This window comes from Gossypium hirsutum, chromosome D11, assembly GCF_007990345.1.
Source record: "Gossypium hirsutum isolate 1008001.06 chromosome D11, Gossypium_hirsutum_v2.1, whole genome shotgun sequence".
In the NCBI taxonomy this organism is placed as follows: domain Eukaryota; kingdom Viridiplantae; phylum Streptophyta; class Magnoliopsida; order Malvales; family Malvaceae; genus Gossypium; species Gossypium hirsutum.
In genome coordinates this window covers 66,081,804-66,099,872 of record NC_053447.1, presented here as the reverse complement: position 1 = coordinate 66,099,872, position 18,069 = coordinate 66,081,804, and the positions used below count along the sequence as shown (strand labels likewise).

The window sequence follows — 18,069 nt, the reverse complement described above, 5'->3', positions numbered from 1 at the left end:
GCCCAACACTCAAATATGCCCCATGTTAAATTCTATTTATTTTTAATGACAAAACTATGGCAGATTGGGTCTGCCTTTTGGGTATTTTCGTTTTTTCGGGCAAGCAAATATTCGGCCATATTTTTGATCATTGTCCATTGTTGTGTAAATTTAAAATTTAAAATATGTATTGATATATATATATATTATTGTAAATAGACATCTTTTATCAATTTGAATATTATGTATGTGATAATTATATTAGTCTAACGCGGGACTGTAATACTCATACCCGAAAAACATGGCTCGCTTGAATTTCTGAAGTGGTTTGTGCATCATATGTTGGAGTTGGCCTCGTACCTGGAAGCTTCGGCAACGGTGCTTCGAAATTAAAAACCTGAAGTGTTTGCCTTATAGATGGTCTTAAATGCTGGTCTGGATGGACGCACCACAGTCCAACCATTAACAAGCATTCCATTTGTTTAGCATCAAAGTTCATACATAGTTTTGGGTCAGCTACATCAGGCAACCGTTGGCTTCCATAAGCATTCCACACCCAGGTTACCAACGAAGCTTGAGATTCTTCATATTTGGGCTCTATTGATCTTCTGCCACATGCAATCTCCAATGCCACAACTCCAAAACTGTAGACATCCGATTCCTTGCTAGCCTTTCCCGATGAAACGCATTCAGGTGCCAAATAGCCCATAGTCCCAGCTAAATGGGTGGTTTGTGACGCTTTTGCATGATCCACTAGCCTAGCAAGTCCGAAATCCCCAAGTTTAGCATTGAAACTAGAATCTAACATAATGTTGCTCGCTTTGATATCTCTGTGTAGTACGCAATGGTCACCCTTTTCATGTAGATAGAATAGTGCTGATGCCAGGTCCTGCACAATTTTAAATCTCACTTCCCAAGTCAATAAGGTTTTACCTTTAAAAAGATGGGAATCTAGGCTGCCATTAGCCATGAACTCATAAACAAGTATAAGTTCTCCTTTTTCATGACACTGGCCAATAAGCTTCACAAGATTCTTGTGCCTTGATCGGCTAATAATCTTCACTTCAGATGCATATTCCTTAATTCCTTGCTTAGAGGCCTTTGAAATCCGTTTAACAGCAACATAAGTATCCAAGTCCTTCAAGTACCCTTTATAAACTACACCAAACCCTCCTTGTAATACCCAATTTTAGCCCGGGCTTACAATAATAAAATAAAGTCTAAGCCCAGTACAAAATTATATCATTTGACCTGATTGGAATGACCCATTACTTAAAAAGGTTGAAGGTCCATCTACAAGCTTATGGAAACATTATCTTCAAGGATATGCAATCTTAGATCTGATATATGCAATCTTAGATATGATATGCAATCTTGGAAGATATGATTTTGTAATCTTAGAGATTTAATTTGTAGATACCCTTTAATCTTAGTCGTTGATGTAATTGATCTGTACCGTTGGATTTGGAGAGGCTCAACTATAAATAGAGGCCTCTCCCTTCATTGTGGAGGGAGGAAAAAAATCAATAAAAAAAAGGAGAACGATTGGCAGTTTTTTAAAGGTGGCTTATTATTATTTTTTTACTTATTTACGATTTTAAAAAAAGGGAGAAGGTGATACCATTGCGAATTTTATTTATTTATTTAGCCCTAATAAAGTGACGCATTTCAAAGGATGGAGATATTTCCCCTTTCAAGCCCTATGAGTTATTCGCGCCTTTTAATTAGGCCTTCATTTTTTTTCCTTTAATTCTGTTTGGAGTTCAATTTAAATCCTTGTTAATTCAATGTGCTTGATTTCTTACACCACTATTTTTTTTAAATATATTTAATTTTGAATCTAATACTATTTTAATGATTAAGCTTAGTATTTTCCATTTTATTTTACGTTTTATATGTATTATGGCTATAAGTTTATTGAATTATATGTATATATTACCCTTTGTAAAAAAATATAATGTATCATTATTTTGAAATTCAATATATATTACTATTATTTCGATTTATCACACTTTTTTATATTTTAGGTAAATTCAACATGATTTGTATAGAGTCTTTGATATCCCTATTTTGTAATATATTTTTGAAATTCATTTTACATATTTATATGTCTTAAAGATTTATATGAAAATGTTTTTATACGATACTATTTTATATATACATATATAATTTGTAATAAATTATTTTTATTCTATATATTATTGATTTCATATTATTTTATCTATTACCTTTAAATTCTCTCTTAAATAGGTTTATGTATTTTCTTTCGAATTTATTTATTATTTATCATTCATTAGTGTATGTTTTGTTTACGAATTATCACTTCATGTTGTATATTATCATTTATCGCATTCTATTCGCTTAAAAGGCTATATTCGATAACATTCAAACATCAAAATCATTTTATTCAAACATTTTTAAAATTGAGATAATACTCGTATTTAGGATTTTCAAGGAAATTGAGCCCTAACGTATTGGGTTCCGATTTTCTTCGTTAAATCTAACGATTGAGAGTTGCTCATTAATCAAAAAATAAAATGAAAAGCTTGTTGTCGGGAATTTAATATGTTGTATCCTAACGTATTGGATGTGACGTATTGATTTCTCGAGACAAATATTTTTTTTAAAAATGATAACAAAGGAAATATTCCAAGTTTAGGATTTTGAGAAATTGTGCCCTAACGTATTGGGCCGCGATTTCTTAAATCTTAAATAAATGGATATTCTTTTAAATTTTTATTATAAGAGTATTTTGGACTAAATCATTTTTGAGGAAATAGAATGGCGTGCCCTAACGCATTGGGTGTGACATTTTCTTTCTCTGAAATGGTAAGAGTCTTAATAAGTAACGTTTTTTAGTTTTTATTAAGGATCATATTTTTAAAATTTCGACATTAAGACACTAATTAATTAACTAGGTACCAATTTTGGGCGTTACGAGGGTGCTAATCCTTCCTCGTACGTAACCGACTCCCGAATCCATTTTTCTAAAACTCGTAGACCAAAGCTATTGTTTAGGTGATCCAATCACACCTCAATAAAAGATTGGTGGCGACTCCCAATTTTTGTTTTTTTAAAGTCGACAACTAATTTTAGTTTTTTTTTTCAAAATAAAAAATGGTTTCGACAGCTTGGCGACGCCACTGGGGACTAAAATAAGAGAGCCGAGCCACAAAGTTGATTAATTTCTGTCTTATGGTCGAAAAATAAATTTTAAAAAAAATTCATAAGATCCTTTTGCATTCATCATTTTCTTGCTTAATCAATCTAAGTATTTTAGTTATTTTTGCATTATACATGAGTTGAATGATTTTGCCCTTTTAAGTGGGAGTGAGAAACTATTTCTTCGTAAGGTTTTCACCTTCGTATAGGATAGTGGATTGCTTTCGGGATACATCGGTACCCATGCCTTCGTGAGATTTTCATCTCCGTATAGTCATAGGGAAAATGTGTTCCCCTGAACCGAACTTGATCTATATAAGCCTATAATGGATTTTTGGAGAGGGATTCTAGAGCTCCTTTTTGCTTGATTTGAATGAACAAAAAATGGATTGAAAGATTGGGTTTTTCATAAAGATATTAGACCATGAAATTTTGGGAAGTTTCTTTGAAAATGAATCAAAAAGCAAGAGGAAGAAAATTATCTGGCCGCCTATGGAGAAAACTGGAGAAAGAGAGGTAGAGTGGACACTTTAGTTTGAGATATGAAAATACTTTATTATATTAGCAAGTTGTTAAAATATCTTGCATGGGAGGTCCCATACTTCTACGTTGAAGCCGAAAATGTTTATTAAGAAAAAAACTAATTAATGTTTATGAATAGGGTCAAAATTTAATTTGAGAAATAATTACATACTCATATTCAATTTGAGTTGAATATTTTTTTAATATTTGATATAATATTAGAAAAAAATTAATTTCATAAGAAAGGTTCAAATACTATCGGTATATAAACAAATTTTCTTTAAAGTATTTTTAAATTGATTTTAAATTGAAGCTTGTTGTTACTTCATGCTGTTTATTTGCTGAAATACAGAACTATAATGAAAGTACTTGATTGTAGTAGTCACTAGGGTTTGGTATTGAGAAAAATCGTGCAAATAAAATAAAAATAACACCGAGGTTTATTTACACAGTTCAGTTTTCTTATGTTTGCGAAGTCTAGTTTAGTGAGTAATTTTACTATCTTTGAACACGAATATAAAAAATGAGTCACACTCCACCACTCCCCAAGTATAGAGATCTCATATTTATACCCAAGAACTAGAATACTAACCTCCAAAACCCCCTTGAGAACTTAGGCATCAAACACCCTCAATAATGTTTACAATATAACTTGCTCTCTCTTATAAACTGTTATTTAATTAATGAATAGATTCGAATGCACTCAATAAACTTTCATACAAAATCTATACAAGTCTCTCATCATATATTCAATCCGGCTTGCTAACATTAAATTTAAGTGAATATAAAGTAATTTCTTAAAAATAGTTAATACAATCATAATAATCAAAATACAATCAATCGAAGATATAACTTCTAAAACAACTGCAAAATCTTAATCGATCCTCCACATTTGAAGGGTTAATTTACCCAATCTCTAAAACCCAAAAATTTGTTTCCATAGAGGAATTAGGAAACAAGTATCATGAGTAGAAAAATACAACAAACAAGAGAAGTAAGCTGAAATGTCGTTTAACCGGTCTGCCTTTGTCAATAGTAGGGGTAGCAGATTTATACATAAATTGGTAATAAAGAGGATAAAGTTAGTTAGCTGAAATAACCAATTTTACAGCTCAGCAAAAATATGAGTTACTCTTTTTTCAAATCTTATCAGGAGCAATTTTAGAATAGGCTAAGAAGAGGGACTAAAATATCTTCAATTAAATAGCATATAACTAGGTTAAACGATTTTCTTCATTAAATTATTCAAGTAAATTAGACGAGCTTTTAACTACCTCAATGGCAATTTATAGTTAGTAATATTGAATGCCACTCATAAACTACCGGCAATTAGCTAAATCAACAAGCAATTAATTTCATTAAACATTAGCTAAAGCACTGTAGAAAATGAATCCCAAATAAAATCAAATTTATTCCTCAATCTTTTGAACTAGTAGTTAACAAAAGAGGGCAATGATATGATAAATGACCTAATTAATTGACTTGCAAAAGTTTTACATTCCAACTAGCTATTATACATACATACATACATATATATGAATAGTAATTGAAATATTGTTACCTCCAAAAAAAAAAAATTGAAATATTTTTATACTATATTATTTGGTAATACAGAAATTGTTGACTTGTCTTTCGGTTGTGTCTGGAAGAGATTTTTTCCATTTAGGAGAGCTAAGCTCTACTTGAATTATCATTAAAAATAAAATTATTTTTTAATATTTTAATAATTATAGGACCTTATTTATACTTGAAGGATTAAGCAGCTTGGTAGCCCCGATCTTGAATAAGGAAATTTTAAGTTTTCTGTAGGCACGATCTGGATTTAATTTTTATTTATTCATTAAAATTATTTTATTTAAATTTAAATCTAAATATATAAAAATTAAAAAATATTATTTTTGAAATTTTCATACATGAATAGTGAATTTTGGTTGATAGGTTGGGTGAAAAATTAAACCATATAATAAATATATTCCTAAAAAATAATATATAAACAATAAATGATGTTTTGATTGAATGGTAATATAAAAATCTAAAAAATTTTAAAGAGACATGATTTTTTTTAAAAAAAATAAAAAGATGCGAGCTTAAAATCTTATTATATGTGTTTATTTTTCTATAAAAAATATATAAAATGATAAAAATATTCTAAATATAATGTAATTTATTTTATAAAGTGACATCAATTTAATAAGAGGTTTTATAATAAGTATAGATTTGAAAAGGAAGAATTACATACAACAAGAAAAAAAATAAATTAGTTTTATAAGTTTATATGTTCTTTTGTAATCGATAATTTAAATTTGTTTAATTCAACCATTAGACGTATTTAAAAGTTGATTAATTGATGGAACAACAGTCCAAATTTTAGGAGAGTACTAAGCCCAAAACATGACCCAATTAATAGCCCAACACTCAAATATGCCCTATGTCCATTGTTGTGTAAATTTAAAATTTGAATATTATGTATATGATAATTATATGAGTCTAACGCGGCACTGTAATACTCATACTAGAAAAACATGGCTCACTTGCTTCAATTTCTGAAGTGATTTGTGCATCATATGTGGGATTTGGCCTCCTACCTGGAAGCTTCGGCAACGGTGCTTCGAAATTAAAAACCTGAATTGTTTGCCTTATAGACGGTCTTAAATGCTGGTCTGGATGGACGCACCACAGTCCAACCATTAACAAGCATTCCATTTGTTTAGCATCAAAGTTCATACATAGTTTTGGGTCAGCTACATCAGGCAACTGTTGGCTTCCATATGCACTCCACACCCAGGCTACCAACGAAGCTTGAGATTCTTCATATTTGGGCTCTATTGATCTTCTACCACATGCAATCTCCAATGCCACAACTCCAAAACTGTAGACATCCGATTCCTTGCTAGCCTTCCCCGATGAAACGCATTCAGGTGCCAAATAGCCCATAGTCCCAGCTAAATGGGTGGTTTGTGACGCTTTTGCATGATCCACTAGCCTAGCAAGCCCGAAATCCCCAAGTTTAGCATTGAAACTAGAATCTAACATAATGTTGCTCGCTTTGATATCTCTGTGTAGTACGCAATGGTCACCCTCTTCATGTAGATAGAATAGTGCTGATGCCAGGTCCTGCACAATTTTAAATCTCACTTCCCAAGTCAATAAGGTTTTACCTTTAAAAAGATGGGAATCTAGGCTGCCATTAGCCATAAACTCATAAACAAGTATAAGTTCTCCTTTTTCATGACACTGACCAATAAGCTTCACAAGATTCTTGTGCCTTGATCGGCTAATAATCTTCACTTCAGATGCATATTCCTTAATTCCTTGCTTAGAGGCCTTTGAAATCCTTTTAACAGCAACATAAGTATCCAAGTCCCTCAAGTACCCTTTATAAACTACACCAAACCCTCCTTCTCCTAGTTTTTCACCTTTGAAATTATTGGTCATTTTAGCTATTTGTACCAAGGAAAACTTCCGAAGTTCCATTCCATTTTGGAATTCATCGCCAAAGAGAACATCAGATATTTCATCATCTAATTTATAACAGCAATTCCATCAAAAGATGCCTACAATCAAAAAAGTAGCAAACGTTGCTCCGGCCACGATACCAGCCATTGCAGCTGTCGAGATACGATCAACCTTTTTCGGTAGAGGACCACTGCCGCTTTTTGATGGAGGTTTATAACCTGGTTTAAAAACTTTACATATAAGAGTCAGCTCCAAAGACGACGTGAAAATCTTGGTTCAAATCATTATATACAAGTGTTATTAAGATATCGAAAAAAGGAAAGAGGTGTAGTTCTATCCTTGGTTGGATATGTAATTTAAATTTCTAGATTATGTATGCAAATTTAAGTACATTTGTTCATATGTTATTAATTAATTATTTGGTTTATCTTATCCAATCTCACGAGATATGGTTATTATCCTCCACAAAATAATTTATCATTATTGTAAAATGAGAAAGATGCTTTGGTAAAGACAATAAAGAAGGATCAACAAAGTTTCACCCTCGTCCACTAGTACTAATGTTTAGAAGAATTGATGTTTGTGAAAGTGATCAATGCTATTACCACAAAAGAAGCTTGGAAAGTTTTGTAAAGTTCTTTTTAAGGAGTTGACAAAGTGAAAAATAAACTTGGTATTTTGCGAATGAAGTAATTTGAAAAAAAATTGAATCATTATTTAAAGATGTTGGCTATTATGAATCAAATAAAGAGATATGAAGAAACATTGCAAGATAATAATATGAACGTAAATATTCTTCTTTCCTTGATTCCAAAATTTGATTACGTTATTTGTGTCATTGAGTCAAAATATTTAGATTGTATGGCAGTTGACCAAGTAATGACTGAGTTACAAGATCAATAAGAAAAGTTTAAAGGAAGAGCAAATGAGTCATTGGAGCAAGTTTTCAAAACCAATTTATATTTAAAAGATAAATGAAAAGAAAAGCATAAATAAGTTGATGTTGAGGATGAGAAAGAGGAAGAGGACATGGCTTTGGCCAAGGAGGATGTGGAAGAGGTGATCACAGTAATTGCAACAATGATAGCGGTAACTCATCAACTAGAAATTGTGAAAGAGCAAAGACAAAATTACTTGAGATTAGACAAAATGAGGTGTTCTCGTATAATGTTAAATGTTACTTTTATTATAAATTTGCCAAAATGATACTATCAAAAATGAAGAAAACATCAATCTCATTAAAGATAAGCCAACTTTGTTTTGAACACTCAAAAATGAAGAAAATGACGATGAAAACATTTTCTGACAATGTTTCATTTGTAAACTTTTCGAAAGTCGAAATTCAATGGAAATATATATTCTAATTTATTTTTAAAAGATAGTCTTAAGCTATAAAATAATATTTCGAGTTTAAGACAAAATTTTAAATAATAATTTGAAATTTCACATGAAAAATTGTTTTTAATTAAAAGTTTATGGTTCTAACTTGATTGCAAAGTATTTGTTGACACCATTTTTCGGATAAAAACAGGGTCGACTTGGGTTTTGAAAAAAATGAAACAGGAGTCGCCACCAATCTTTTTTTTATAAGGTGTGATTGGATCACCTCGAAAAGCGGTTGTTTTTAATAAACGGTTTGATTTTATTAAAACAACAAGTTTGGTCCGCGAAATTCAGAAAACGGGTTCGGGAGTCGGTTACGCACGAGGAAGGATTAGCACCCTCGATACGCCCAAAATTGGTACCTTAGTTGATTACTTAATGTCTTAATGTCGAAAATTGAAAAACTTAGAAGAATTTAAAAAATACGATCCTTGTATTAAAACGTTGAAAATTTTCAAGAAAAAAAAAGGGCATATTTCACGTTATTCGAGAAGGAGAATCATATCCAATGAGTTAGGACACAATGTCTCGAATTTTCGATACGCGAATGAATGCCGAAATTTTATTTATTTGAAAGATATTTTATTATCCCAGGTTTAGGAAAGGGGTCGTGCCCAGTAAGTTAGGACACGATCTTTTCTTAATTCCGGAGATCATTTAAAAAAACTTGAGTTTGAAAAGATTCGTATATTTAGATTTATTGTGAAAATCGAAACCCAGTAAGTTAGGGTACGATATTCTCGAATCTAAACACGAAATTTTGTTTACTCAAAAAGTTATAATTCATACATCGAATGAAATATTTTTCACAAAACAGTAAAAATAAGATAAGATGTTAATATGCGTAACTAAATAAATATGAATACGATGATGTAAAAACAATGCAAGTAATAGCAACGAAAATAAGAAAAATAAAAGATACAGACTAATAACATACGAAATAGCAATGTATACAAGCAAATAAAATTAGAGCATTCGTTCAAAATAATAATGAAAATGTAAATAAATAAATGAATAAAATTATAAAAAATGTAAAGATATATATATGTAAGTATACATCAAAATTTGAAAATAATAATAGCAAATAGAAAAATAAAAAAATAAATAGCGATATTTATATATATGTTTAAAATATATTAAAATATAGATGTAAATAGGTATGTACGAATTAGAAAGTATATAAAAATATAAGTATGCACATATAAATATATTTATAAAAATTAGAAAATATAGATATAAGTGTATGTATATACAAATTATAAAATATACGAAAATATGATTTTGTATGTATATATTAAATAAGTCAAAAGAATACATATACATATACGTATATACGCAATTTTATAATAATATAATATATCACCTATTATCTAAGATTTATATAAGTAAATATGGGTATAAATATAATGATAGTAATAATAATAGTAGTAATAATACTAACAATAATAGTAAAGATAATAATAGTAAATAATAATAATAATAATAATAATAAAATAAACAAAATAATAAAGTGGCTAAAAAAGGGCTAAATCGAAATAAAAAAGAAAATACTGGGCGAATTTGGAATAAAAAGGACGGAAAGGACCAAAATGTGACTCGCGCGAAAGGACGGAGGGTCAAAACGGAAAATATTCCCACGTGGACCAAACGACGTCGTTCTAACAAAGCCTGAGCAGACGGTCGATGGACCAAATCGCAAGAAAGATGGAAATTTAGGGCAAAATTAAAACAAGTAATAAGAGGGAATGGGACCCAATTGTAAACGGCCTCAAAAGCGGAAGGACTGAGGGCGCAAATAACCCTTCTGGTCCAAAAACACGCGGATCCCAGGCGGTACGGGTCGGGTCTCGGGTCAGGAGCCCAAAACGACGCCGTTTTGGGGCTGTCCTGACCCTATCAAAACGGTGCCGTTTTGCATTTACTATAAATATTAAAAAAAACTTAAAACCCATCAGTTTTAACCATTTTAAAACAGAGAGAGAGCCTTCTCCTCTCACTTTCTCGGTCCCTTTTCGACCGGTCATCGGGCCACTGTCCAACGGCCGCCGCGCACGGTGGTCGGAGGCCCAAAATCGGACCTTTTCGGTCCCTTTTTGAAGCCAATCGCCTCTAGACCATAGATCCATGGCGGCATGTCGAGAAAGATGAGCCCAGAATCGGAAAACGAGGAGAGACCGCTCGTCTCCTCCTCCACCGGCGACGACGAAGACGGGCTCCGACGTCGGCCTTCGAAACGAAATGGTCCTTTCTTTTCCTTTATTTCTTTTGTTTATAAGAGTAGTCAAACAAAAATGAATAAATAAAAAAATGTAGAATGCCCGAATAGGAAAGAAGAAAATGCTATCAACCTTCAATTTTCTTCTCTTTATTGAGTTGTTTTTTTTTTTTACCCAAAATCGGAGAGCCTCCATTGTTACATTTTTCTTTTTTATTTATATAGCCGATTACAATGCCTATTTCTATTATTTTGCCCTGTTTGTGTCTCTGCCTTGCGTGTTTGTTCCTTTCCTTGCAGGTGGAGCAGGTGGAGCGACGTCAGAAGGGCAGGTGATCGGCGGAGTTGGTGGCGGTGGCAGAGGGCAAGTGGACTAGGTGCGGCGGCTAGGGTTAGGGGTTAGGTCTAATTAGTGTTTTGGGCTATTTGGGCTGTGGGTTAGTTTGGGCTGTTAATTAGGGTAATGGGCTGGTTCAAATTGGGCCTGTACAGCTGCCCCTCTTTGCTCGTTGTCGTGTAACGATAACAGAGCAAAGACTAAGAAAGCCCAATTTTGCCCGGTCTCGTCGAGTCTCGACTCATTGGTGCTTTTCTTTCTTCAAATAGCCTCCTTCCAGTCCACTATGTCTTGTTGCTTCGATCCACTCCACTGCACCTCAGAGTGTTCTGACTTGCAGCTTCAATCTTCTTCGCAACAACTTTAAGAGGACGATATTTATGGTTTTAATCTGCTCCACTGCTACGTCAGGGAGATAAGACTTGATGCGATCTGCTCTACTGCAACTTCAGAGGTATAGGTATTGGCGCTTCGACCCACTCCGCAATGTCGGGGAGATAGAATTACTGGCTTCAATGTACCCCACTGTAACCACAGGGAGGTAAATCCTGATGCGATCTACTCTACTATAATTTCAGAGAGATAAGATCCTTTGTTTTAATCCGCTCCACTGTAATCTCAGGGAGATAGGATTACTATCTTTGATCTGCTCTTCTGTAATATCAGGGAGATCAGATCTGTAATTCTTCAACCAGCTCCACTACAACCGAGAGAGGTAAGGTTTGTCTTCGACCTGCTTCACTGTCAACGCAGGAAGATAAAATCAGTTGTCTTCAACCAACTCTTCTACACTCGAGAGAGGCAAGGCTTTGTTTTCGATCTGCTTCGCTGTTAACGTAGGAAGGCAAGATCTGCTATCTTCAACCAGCTCCACTGCAACCGATGGAGGCAAGGCTTTGTTTTTCGATCTACTTCGCTGTTAATGCAGGAAGGCAAGATCTGCTATCTTCAACTAGCTCCACCACAACCGAGGGAGGCAAGGTTTGTGTCTTCGACCTGCTTCGCTGTCAATGCAGGAAGGCAAGATCTTTTGTCTTCAACCAGCTCCATCACAACCGAAAGAGGCAAGGTTTGTGTTTTCGATCTGCTTCGCTGTCAATGTAGGAAGGCAAGATCTTTTGTCTTCAACCAGCTCTATCACAACCGAAAGAGGCAAGGTTTGTGTTTTCGATCTGCTTCGCTGTCAATGTAGGAAGGCAAGATCTTTTGTCTTCATTTATCTGTCCCTTGGGGAACATGACCTGTATGTTCTATTTTATGAACCTAATTGTGCCTAGTGATTAGGATGACATAATCAGAATGAATCAAATGCTCCTAACTAGATATGTATGAATGACATTTGAATGAATGCAAAATGTCATGAAGATGATTCCTTAATGCTTAGGTTAACATCACGTAAAAACTTATTAAGGTTTTATCACTGACGTACTACAACGCCTTTTTGCTCGTCTGGTATATCCAAAGAAACACTTAATCTGGTTGCCCCCCACTGTAAACCTTAAAGTTTAATCCATTAGGGCACAAAATTTGTACCATCATTCTCCCTCTACAATCCAAGGGTAGAAATATGGTTTTTCCTCAATCCTCTTTTATCGCAATTCAATGATATTGAATGTGAAACTCTTTGGTCATTTACCTCATTCCCAAGGTGTCATACCAAATGCTCATGCACAATTGCAAAATTTTCTTCTCCCAGAAGACCTTTTCCTTTTGCCTGGTAAATATCGCTTGTTGGCTCATTGAAGCTTTGCCACCAACACGACATCTTGTCATTTTGCTCAATCAATATTTGGACAACAAAATCTGAAAAGATAGCCTTTAACTTAAACTATTCCCTCTTAGATATTTCACCCTTTAAACTTGGTGCGTTCTAAACGATAGTCCTGTTTCAGGTTCCTGTATTATTTAGAAACTTTTCAGAGTAATATGCAAAACTTCCTTTGTGAAAGTTTTATTAGTCCATTAATCATTATTCCAATGCTTGCAAAAAGGTCATAACAATGGATAAGAATAAAGTTGGTTCTGAGCATAGCTCGAAAGAACAAATTATCGAAAATAGTGAAGAAGGACAACAAAAGAATTAATTGGGAATGTATATCTTGGAAAGAAAGAAAAAGTATTCCAAGAACAACAAATAACATGAGAATTGGGTGCCCCAGATATCACAGCTTGGATTTCTCTACACAAACTTTCTGAAGACCCTTTTGAGTTGGACATGTGTTTAGGAGATCTACAATGCTCTGTCGATGCCCCCAAGATGTCGCCTATCCTTTCCTGTTGATTCAGGTATGGCAAGATCAACACATGCCTCAATATGAACAAAACTTAAGCAGCTTATATCACCTCATGCCCCATTCTGATCAATATTTGAGCCGCCCTTTTCGGGTTTTCAACTCAAATCCCCTTTGGCCTAAGGTGCCCTTTGCGGGTTTTCCCCTTAGCCTCTCCATTTTTACTTTTTCATTTTTTTATTTTTTCATCTTCTTCTTCTTTTTCATTCTTTTTTTTTTGAACTTCATTGTCTTACAATACAGTGACAAACTGTGATGTCTGATTTTGAACCGATTACAGCCCTCAACTATCATGTTGTCATTCCAGTTCAATACATTTTCCCATACCATCATCTTTGGAATTCTATATTAGCATATGATGACATTGACGCATGCTGTAGCCTTTCTCCATTTGATGAAGTAATTAATGATCTCAATAGTGAAGCAATGCCCATTAGAAGCCTTCGATAATGGTGATGTCCATGCCCTATTTTGCTCAAAGTTTGAGTCACCCTTTTTGGGTTTTCAACTCAAAACCACTTTTGGTCACAAAGCGCCCTTTTTGGTTTTTCGCCTTGGCCTCTTCTTTTCTTTTCTTTGCTTTTCATATTTTTATTTTGACTTTGATTAATTTCTCTTTTTCTTTTTATTTTTTATTTTGATTTTGATTTTGTTTTTTTCTTTTCCTTTTCCCTTGTTTTTTGAATCGGATCTAAACTCTTGGGATTAGGCAAGTCCTTGTTATCCCCTTCAAAGGATCTTCTCTGATATCGAATTTCCTTTATAGAGCCTTTTAGGGCAAAACTACAACTGGAAACTTTTGATCTTCTTCTTCCATCGGGATAAAATCCAGCAACATCTTGAAGGAATAGAAACTCGACTTCAAACGGGCAAAGCTATGCTGAATTGACGAGAACGGTATTGCCCCGGCAAAGAATTGCATCGTTCGCACTGTAAATTTCTGACATCATGCTGTTGTGCAGGTTTTATTATAAGAATCGAGGCATACCCTGGTATGATCATACAAAGACATCTTTGAATTTTTCGTCTCTGTAGGCAGGTCAATTCTAGTCTTCATCAAGCTCACAATTTCTAATGATTCACTGAGAGGTAGGATCTGTTTATCCTTTTGTTCTACCATCCTCAACAAGTTTGGAGATAAGCTACGATCTGTGTAATCTTCAAAGTCGTGAGATCCCTCTAAACACATATCTCGCTCAAAAGGAGGTTCTAAGTCTGTAGCAGTGTCATTCATGTCGTTGATATCCAGGGACCTATTGTAGGTATAAAATAATATATAAAGAATGTATGAATTTAAGAATAATTATCTGCACAGTATGATTATGAATGAAAGAATGATTTGGATGGAAGAATAAAAGAATAATCAATGAAAAATATTAGTTCAAAAGATCGCAGAGATGCATTCCATTAAAATAATGACGTTCAGACATAAGCCTTTTTCACAAAAGACTTCTTGTTGCTCTAGGCTGAAAGCAACAAGTGTGTTTTGAATATTACTCTGAGTAAGCTCTAAAGGTTTCTTTAGAACACTCCCAGGTTTATAAGGGCGAACATCTAATAAGATCCCTTCTTCAGTTGCTTGTGCATTGCTTTCACTCCACTCGTCAATTATGGTTGGGTAATGGATTTTCCGCAGTGGAGGAATCATCAAATTTAACGATGCCCATACTGATAAGCCTTTCAACCAGTTTCTTAAAGGCAATGCAGTTTTCAATGGAATGCCCCGTATTTCTCGCATGATACTCGCATTGTGCATTCGCATCGTGCCATTTGGGATACGGAGGCTGTGGAGGTTTCGTGTAGAGAGGGGCGACAATACGTGCGTTGAATAAGCTTTGATACAACTCCTTATATGACATCGGAATTGGCGTGAATTGAAGGTTCTCAGTGCCTTGCTTCACATACGATTCTGGTCTAGATGAACCTTGCTGACTAGTAATCACCTTTCTTGGCTGTGTAATCGATTTGTTGTAGGTGTTCACATTGCTCACCTCATTTTCCTTCTTCTTTAAGTCCGATCTCCTATTATTTTCTCCAGCATCAATCTTTCCACTTCTCATGGCACTTTCAATCATTTCACCGCTCATGACTATGTCTGAAAAACTCTTTGAAGCACTTCCTAACATGTGGGTGATGAACGGGGCTTCAATGTGTTGATGAAGAGCATCGTCATTTCTTTCTCTAGGAGTGGCGGCTGAACTTGGATAGCGACCTCCCTCCACCTTTGTGCGTATTGCCTAAAACTTTCATTAGGCTTTTTCTCCATATTTTGAAGGGTAATTCTGTCAAGGACCATATCAGCTACATGACTGTATTGTTTCATAAAGGCTTGTGCTAAATCCCTCCAAGAACTAATCTGGATACGCGTCAATTGATTGTACCACTTAGACGCTGCCCCTGTGAGGCTATCTTGAAAGCAGTGTATGAGCAGTTGGTCGTTGTTGACGTATCCGGCCATACGCCTACAGAACATAGTAATATGAGCTTCTGGGCAGCTGGTCCCATTATATTTCTCGAATTCCGGTATCTTAAATTTGTAAGGAAGTACCAAATCCGGAACTAAACTCAGATCTTTCGCATTTATTCCACGATAGCCGTTGATACTTTCTATCGCCCTAAACTTCTCTTCAATCCATTTCCATTTCTCCTCAAACTGCTTTGGTAACTCCTCCTTCATCTTGTCTTTCTCCGCTACTTCATCGAAGTCCGGGACAACCAGATTATCGTCAGGACTAGAACCAGATCTGACCTGAAGGTTCTTCGGTATTGAAGCGTCACCTTGAAAGTGTTGAGGCCTAATTGAAACAGAAGATCTTCGTGGATGTGGTTCAATCTGAATTTGCGCTTGCGGAGGCGTGTATCTTGGAGAAAAAGTGGCTCATCATTGTTTCCTTCTTCATCGCAAACCACAGGATTTTTCCCTTTATCCACTCCCTTGGTTATTAATTGCGTCAATTTAGTCATTAGTTCATCCTGAGACTCCTTCATCTTTTGTGCCATGTCTTTCTGGATCTTTTCCATATGTTCTTTCATTTGCACCTGTAACTGGTCTTGCATCTCTTTTTGCGTTTGCTCCAGTTTCTCTAATCTTTGATCCATTTCTTTGGCTTTGCGACGAGTACCGTAAGGATGTTTGGTTGATTGGTTTTCCAGATTAGCTGAAATAATTTTACATAATTAGGGTCGCTTCGTGAAAATCTAATACATATGATGTAATGTAATGCAAATGCATGAAATGAATGCCTAAAGAGACGTTGATTCTGATTCAATTACATTTAGGAAACTTTTCTAGAAAGCAAATTCCCTTACATAAAACGGATACATGTACGACCTCACCCTCATATTCCAAGAAACAACATCGATTTTTTCTTCATCCGCATGTTTGCTGTAATCTCACCAATAGATGCCATTGCTAGCTCATTTTCTTGATCTTGGTCGCGATCCATCATCTGCCCATCTTCATAAGGCTTGTCAGCTTGTTGAAGGCTTTTGGACAATCGTCTAGAATCCCCAGGCCACCAAGCAAGGTCACGAACTCTTCCATCGCCATTCTTGTGTTTCTCAGAATATGTTTGGGAAGTCGTATTGTTTTCCACTTTATCAAGGAATTCGTATTCCATGACAAGCTTTCTAATTTAGTAATTGGATTTGAATCCATATCTCTTTCCTAAGATGCAAATGCAATGTAATGCAATCATAATCAAAACACAACAAGAAGGGTTAGTACAAAACATAAGCGAGCACAGAAAACAAAAAGTACCTAATCGGGTAGATACTAGGGGTTTGGAGTGGCTCTACCTAGGTTAAGTTCCTAAGTCTACTATATGAGGGTTGGTTCTAAAGTAAGGGTACCCGAACCAGCAGATTCCTCGATCCTCACCCATTATAGGCTCATACGGACTGAGTTCAGTTCAGGGGAATACATTTCCCTATGACCATGCGGAGATGAAAATCTCACGAAGACATAGGTACGGATGTATCCCGAAAGCGATTCACTATCCCATGCGGAGGTGAAAACCTCACGAAGGCGTAGCTTCTCACTCCCACTTAAAAAGGGTGTGACCAACGGTCATGCAATGCAATGTGCAAAAATAAATCTGAACTTAAACACAGCAATTATGAATCACAATGACGAAGATCATAATAAAGATAAATAAAAATACAATGAAAGGATCATATATTTAAACTAAGTTTTTGATTTTTGACAAAAAGACAAAAAGTATTCAACTCATGGCTTGACTCTCGTGTTATGTCCCCAGTGGAGTCGCCAAGCTGTTGACACCATTTTTCGGATAAAAACAGGGTCGACTTGGGTTTTGAAAAAAATGAAACAGGAGTCGCCACCAATCTTTTTTTTATAAGGTGTGATTGGATCACCTCGAAAAGCGGTTGTTTTTAATAAACGGTTTGATTTTATTAAAACAACAAGTTTGGTCCGCGAAATTCAGAAAACGGGTTCGGGAGTCGGTTACGCACGAGGAAGGATTAGCACCCTCGATACGCCCAAAATTGGTACCTTAGTTGATTACTTAATGTCTTAATGTCGAAAATTGAAAAACTTAGAAGAATTTAAAAAATACGATCCTTGTATTAAAACGTTGAAAATTTTCAAGAAAAAAAGGGCATATTTCACGTTATTCGAGAAGGAGAATCATATCCAATGAGTTAGGACACAATGTCTCGAATTTTCGATACGCGAATGAATGCCGAAATTTTATTTATTT

The 18,069-nt window shown here is 34.7% G+C and overlaps 2 protein-coding genes across 2 annotated transcripts; both read right to left on the bottom strand.

Moving 5' to 3' along the window:
• Positions 1-265: 265 nt before the first annotated feature.
• On the bottom strand, positions 266-1,248 carry LOC107955248 (L-type lectin-domain containing receptor kinase IX.1). Its single transcript, XM_041104392.1, has 2 exons — positions 1,245-1,248; positions 266-1,152 (listed from the first exon to the last, which is right to left on the bottom strand). The coding sequence occupies exons 1-2, from the start codon at positions 1,246-1,248 to the stop codon at positions 266-268; spliced, it is 891 nt and encodes a 296-aa protein (XP_040960326.1).
• Positions 1,249-5,989: 4,741 nt separating this feature from the next.
• Positions 5,990-7,342, bottom strand: LOC107955244 (L-type lectin-domain containing receptor kinase IX.1-like). Its single transcript, XM_016890982.2, has one exon. It carries the CDS (start codon positions 7,135-7,137, stop codon positions 6,151-6,153), a length of 987 nt encoding a protein of 328 aa, XP_016746471.2. The 5' UTR covers positions 7,138-7,342; the 3' UTR covers positions 5,990-6,150.
• Between the last annotated feature and the right edge of the window lie 10,727 nt (positions 7,343-18,069).